The sequence below is a fragment of the Onychostoma macrolepis genome, chromosome 13 (genome assembly GCF_012432095.1).
Source record: "Onychostoma macrolepis isolate SWU-2019 chromosome 13, ASM1243209v1, whole genome shotgun sequence".
Lineage (NCBI taxonomy): Eukaryota > Metazoa > Chordata > Actinopteri > Cypriniformes > Cyprinidae > Onychostoma > Onychostoma macrolepis.
Window position 1 is genome coordinate 15,219,155 of NC_081167.1, and position 6,893 is coordinate 15,226,047.

Consider the following 6,893-nt stretch of genomic DNA (forward strand, 5'->3'; position numbering starts at 1 on the left):
AGACAAAGCAGAATCCAAGTAAAAGAGATTCATATGAAAGGTAATCTGTTAATATATTTAATTGTCCATTAAAAAGTAAAGATAGGCCTATGTCATAATAGCAACACTATGAATACAAATTTAATGATTTCACTCAGCTTACAGAGATGTTTGAAATGTATATCAAATTAATGGTATTATTAGGCTACATAAAACCCCCACTAATTACAATAAACATTTAATTTAAAAATAATAACAACACACCACTTGGGTTCTGTGCCAAGTCATCATAAGGGTCTAATTTGATCTTTTTACTTCAAAATAAAAACTAATTTTAAATTTTACTCCACAAATCCAAAAACACTGATGTGTCCACAACTCCCTCATTATTTGATATTTAGCTTAACACCTCACAGACTGCAATTTACCAGAGACACAGAATAAAAAATAGTTTAGCCATTACTCAAAAGTGCTGGGATGAGACCTAATTCACAAAATAATGACAGAGACATCTTCAGACATCAACCTGAAATATCCTATAGCACTCGAAGTGTCCAAATAAGAGTAATGGACACTGACTCACTATCCACTTCCTCCACCTGCTGCCCAGACACCTGTCTCACTGCTCTGACAAAATGAACAAATATCACCTCACACAATTGGAGAAAAGAGGGGTAACTAAGCAACGTCTCAGCAGAACAAGTACAGCAGACCTTACACATGCTCTAAACTGTGACACATTTCTATTAGTGTGCGCTACAGGGGTTTGGCAATTATTAATGACAGCAAGCTGTCCACGGTTAACGTTTCAAATGCATGTCAATGAAATATTTTGCTTTTCGCCAGCTTTTTAGAAGAGTATAGGATGCTGTGCGTCACAATGCGCTCTGGCAAAAGTGTTTCAGTCAACGTCATTGCATTGGACCCGACACACCTCCAACACTTGGCACACATTCCTTCAGTTTTTCAGTTCTATATCATCCCTTCAGGCGCAATAACGCACTTAAGCAAGCGGTCTGGACACGAGGCGCACTGACCACACTCATTGTTTGTAAAATGAACTGCTGCAAATGTCTAAAATACACAAGTTTACCATGTCGTAGCGACAGCAGAGCGAGCCACTCACTGGAATAAGCATACAGATTGATTTATCACCTGTGACTACGGACAGTTACAATGGATACCACTTTGGACCCCCTTTCAACATCTCTTCTCTACGACGAGGAAGATGGAAACGAAACCTCCACCAATCTATTCGAGCAGCCGGACTGGCAGGTGGCACTATGGGCGATTGCATACTCTTTAATCGTAATTGTTTCCATCATTGGCAATGTCACTGTTATTTGGATCATTCTGGCACATAAACGCATGAGGACAGTCACCAACTACTTCATTGTAAACCTCGCCTTTTCTGATGCATCTATGGCAACTTTTAACACCGTCTTTAATTTCGTATATGCTTTGCACAATGACTGGTATTTTGGTTTGGGATACTGTAAATTTCAAAACTTCTTCCCGATAACAGCAATGTTCTCAAGCATTTATTCAATGGCGGCTATTGCTGTTGACAGGTAAGCAGACAACAAAACAATTCACTGAAAATCATTGTGGTTATTTAGCCTATACAATATATATATATATATATATATATTTTTTTTTTTTTTTTTTTTTTTTGTTCTTTTTTTGTTCTTTTTCAGTTTACCATGACATGTTCCCATGGATTAGGATAATTATCATATTAGGATATATCATCATATGATAACATGACATTAACCGTGCCATAGGCTAATTCAGAAATTGTAAGTTCCTGTGATAAAACATATCTGATCTGTTACTCTTCTGATGCCAGCTGGTTTCACATGTTTTTGCTGGTCATATATGGTTAAGAGCTGATCTAAACGATGAATCAAGTGGACTGACATCCACCTGGTAGACCTTGACGAAGCCGGTTAGTGCTATTTTTCCCAGCAAGGATATAAACCTAATTCGACCAAAGTTTAGGTTTTGTCAGTGTACATAGGAAAATAGCTCTAAATCCATCAACTCTATAAACCTTTTATCTGTGCACCACCACCAATCTTCCATAGACGGTCAAAATTAGTTATTAAAATAAATCTTAGATTAATATTCATTTTGGCCCCTTTTAATAATAAATAGCCTAACTCCTATTTTTATGGGCAATTGTCACGGTTACTTAAAAGTATTGAGAAAAGCGCTTAAAAGCTCATGCAAACTCAATAAAAATGGTGAATTGATTAGGACCCACACTTAAGCTTTCAATGGGTCTAAGAACCTGTGCGCATGTAGTTCGAGCGCGCAACGTCTCCGAACATGTAATTTACCTGCGGTCGTACACGTGAAATAATTAAGCATGGGAAATAACGCAACCAATCAATCCTCTCTTTCTGGATGTGCTCCAGTGATATATTAGGCATGCAGTGAATTCCGTCCAAAAAGCGCTGTAATGCACTGAATGGCAAGGGCAAAGTCAACAAAGTGGTATTGCCAGCCTTTTCCATTTTGTTATACATATAGGCTATATCACATTTATGGCAGCCTGTAATTTAAAGGCATACGTTCACTTTCATTAAGATGTTGTTGGCTGAAATCCACAGATATATGGCTATAATCCACCCTCTGAAGCCCAGGCTCTCCTCCACTACTACTAAAGTTCTGATCGGGGTCATCTGGACCGTGGCTTTTTCACTGGCCTTTCCTCAGTGTTATTACGCCAGCACCAAATTCTACTTCCCTCGGACTGTTTGTATGGTGGAATGGCCCGACGATTATGGAGGGAAACATCAGCTCTCGTAAGAAAATTGGACAAAAATTGTATCCTTTTATTCTGTATGATTTACACAAGTAGCTTTGCTCAATTTTTACTGACAAGAAAATCATTTTAAATGAGGTTAAACATTGAGAGTAGCCTAATTTTTAACTTCTGAAAGATTTTAATGCCCATCAAAGGCATAACATAGGAATAAAAAAAATGACAGTAGAAGATTCTAACCTAAAAAAATGTGCATTTATGTAGATTTGACTGAAGTGATGCTTGATCTCACAGATATCAGATTGCTGTGATTATCCTGATCTACTTGCTCCCTCTGCTGGTGATGTTGGTGACCTACAGCCTGGTTGGACGGAGGCTGTGGGGCAGCGAGATCCCTGGAGAAGCATCAAACCACTACCAGAACCAGATGCAAGCGAAACGCAAGGTTAGGGATGCTAGTATTTACTTGTGTAATTTTGTTATTTATTCCAGTTTCTCTACATAATCGCCTACCTTATGCTATGTGCCCACATGCACACTCAGATGAAGACAGTTGTCATGTTTCTAAACTCTAAATAGATACCCATCATTGGTAGCTACATCTGAAAAAAAAAAAAAAAAGTGTATTATCATGAGCAAATGTAGTTAAGTTCTATAAAATCTTAAAGAATCAATGACAAAAACCTTCCCTGGGGACAGAATGCTTTTCTTCTTGCAGAACAGAAAATGAGCTTTTTTCATTCCTTTCACATTTTTCTTTCTTGTGTCCTTCATAATAATAAGCCTGTCCAGAGAGATTTTTCATTGGTGGAAGCAGCTATTTATGGTTTTGGATTATAGTTCTTTGTGTTCATGCCATTTTTGCAATTTAATAAAGGTTGTGAAGATGATGATAGTGGTGGTGACGACCTTTGCAATATGTTGGCTTCCCTACCACATCTACTTCATCCTGGGGAGCTTCAACAGAGACATATACAAGCAGCACTACATCCAGCAGGTCTATTTGTCCATCTTCTGGCTGGCCATGAGTTCCACTATGTACAACCCCATCATTTACTGCTGTCTAAACCAAAGGTAAACATTACATCACAGGAAGGAGAAAAAATTAGATGTAAACACATTAACATGGATATTTAGTGCAGCATTTGCACTGATGTCAGTTTATCTAGTGATCCATAAAGTTTTATATCAATACTATTATCGTTATTTTTTCTTCAGGAAGTCCCATTCTTAATGCACAGGAAGTTAACATCTAGCATCTGCTGTCCTTCTTTAGATTCCGCTCAGGCTTTCGCAAAGCATTCCAGTGGTGCCCCCTCGTCAAGATTTCTGAGGAGGACAACATGGAGCTGCAGCACATGAGAACCTTCCACATGAGACGCAGTTATCGCACTGAGACCACCAGCATGGTGGTCCGTAATCATGCAAGCGAACCGGAAGACACCACATCCAAATTAATCAAAGCCTGAATTCTACAACATTTCAGTGATGAGGGTGATAAACATCCCTGTTGGCGATTATTAAAATCAAGCACGACCATACTTACACTTAATACCTCACAACAGATTTAGATTTTCCCTCTTATTGTTCTCTATTGTGGATTCAGCGGGCTTTACAGGTGGAGTTTTCATCTACTCCTATGGCATAAGCACCAAGCCTTATTTGTTTCTGTGTTGCTGCTTGAAGTACTAGTCCTAGTATGTGTATAGATCAGGTCATACTGCATGTTCTGTTCAAAGGTTTGGGGTCAGAAAGTTTTTTTTTTCAAGAAATGAATGCATATATTCAGAAAAATAGCAATAAAGGCATTTATAAAAATATTTCAAATAATTACTAATCTTTTGAACTTTCTATTCATCAAATAATCCTGAAAAATGTATGTTTCCACAAAAATATTAAGTAGCACAATTGTTTTCAACATTGATAATAATAAGAAATGTTTCCTGAGCACCAATCCATGCATATTAGAATGATTTCTGAAGGATCAAGTGACTCTGTAGACTGGAGTTATAGATGCTAAAAATTTAGCTTTACAGTTTTTTTATTGCATTTTGGATCAAATAAATGCAGCCTGGCTGAGCATAGGAGGCTTTCAAGAATATAAATAAACATATTACTGACCCTAAACCTGAACAACAGTTAACCATGTTAATTCATGCACCACTACTGAGCAATGAATGTTTTAAGCAGTAAATATTGGTTAAATGTCAAGTGGCATCTCTAAATGTAAAAACAAAACCGCAAAATCAGCATTAAATTGGTCAGAGCATCTGTACCCAAAGAGTATGGATTGCTTGAGATATATTCAGTCCAGTGTAAGCAGTATGATGACTGTTGGGTTGATTTGACAGTGTTGGAAACAGAGAGACAAAATTAGGTGGGAAATATGTGTTGCCTAATTATGTATAGTGGTCGAAGATATCATGTATATAAGCTAAAATATAAACAAAACCAAACAGTTGTAATTGTACTGTAAATAGGCAAGCAAGCTTACATTTCAGTGGTACTCAATGTTTACAGCATGCATTATATTTAATATATATCTGCATGTACTTCCATACGTTTGACTGATTAAAGAGAATTAAGTATGTTTGCCTTAGTTTTAGCCCTGAGATATTTAATTTCAAAGTTAATGTTTTTTTTTCCCTAAAATGTTATAATTCTAAATTATAAATTTCTAAAATGTAGCTGAGTAATAATTAAGCTGTATGTTTTCTATATACAACTATTTTGTTTGTTATGCTGTCACATATAATGGCAGTGGGTAATGCACAATTGATATTTTTATTGATTTTGTTTGTTTTTCTTTTGCATGAGTGCCTAGGATCTGTTTAATTGTATGAATGTATGAAATCTGAGTAAAAGATATCGTACAGTTAATGCGTTACTAGTGCATTACATTACTAGAGTTTGGTCAAATACAAAAATGTAAAACAGAACAGAGGGATTGGGATGTACCCAAATATGACAACCGAACAGGAATACAAAGAAAAAGAAAAAAGAAAAAAAAGAGTAAGTACACAGTAGCCATAAAAAATAAGACAAATAATCTGACTACTTCACCTTGAAGCTTCTGATCAATCGGGCTCACATTTGGCTCCATTAAGATAAAGTTTAAATCTTTATTTATTTGTGATTTTTGTGATATCAGTGGCCCATTTAATGTCTAAGTGTGTAAATAAAAATACTGCAAGACAATTTTAAAAATCAATAATAAAATAACCAGCATTTTCACTATAACATTAAGAAATGTGATTGGAGGATCATTTTAAAATTGAACCATTTTGTTCAGGCATGCTTTTTCCGCATCACCTGACAAATCAACTGTCAATACATTCATTTGAGATAGATATAATAGGACTTTCTTTTATGGCACAATCACATAGGAAAAAAATTTAATAAATAAATACGCTACTGTGTTTGGGCAACCGCGAAGGACACCACAGAACACAAATTGAGGTGATCAAAATATTTTTATGGGTTTCTCCTATATAGGTTTTTCCAGGAACATCTATTTATATAGCGCAACTATGAAATAGTACAAAATCAGTAGATACTAGACCTCAGTTACCAAATAAGGCATGCATTCATCAGAAGATCTCTGAGCCACTACACAGATTCACTCACATCAACTACACTCACAAATAACCAGCCAGGGCACACAGAAGGACATTTACTGGGAATCAGTATCGATAACTCGCAGATCTGCATACACACACAGCAAAAAGCTGACAAAAGCAATACGCATGATACAATTCGCTAAATTCTTCGGGAATGAGAGGGTAAGACTATTTCAGAGAAAGTGGATATGCAAAGGCAATAGGCTTCCTGTCCTTGTTCATTTGTACAGCGACCAGTATAAGGGGCTTGAATTATCAGGAAGGCAGCTGTGACTGCGAGACTGAATTTGCACATCTTCTTCACTTCAACTGTGACCAATGAGGAGGCTGTTATGGTTAGCGAATGTTCCTCAGATGTTTTGCAATATTCACACCACAAACTGCCACACAGAGAAATGACAATATACTGAGGTTTGGAACTAGCTTGGCATAATCGCAACAAAATACCTTCTTCCCCTCAGGTATCCATTTCCTGTCACGTCTACCATCAAATATAAAAATAAAATAAATAATATCTTCATATA

The 6,893-nt window shown here is 36.6% G+C and overlaps 1 protein-coding gene across 1 annotated transcript; it reads left to right on the forward strand.

Moving 5' to 3' along the window:
- The first annotated feature begins 869 nt into the window (after window positions 1-869).
- tacr2 (tachykinin receptor 2) lies at window positions 870-6,269 on the forward strand. Its single transcript, XM_058795968.1, has 5 exons — window positions 870-1,550; window positions 2,595-2,789; window positions 3,044-3,194; window positions 3,627-3,823; window positions 4,026-6,269. Exons 1-5 carry the CDS (start codon window positions 1,156-1,158, stop codon window positions 4,216-4,218), a joined length of 1,131 nt encoding a protein of 376 aa, XP_058651951.1. The 5' UTR covers window positions 870-1,155; the 3' UTR covers window positions 4,219-6,269.
- Window positions 6,270-6,893: the final 624 nt, after the last annotated feature.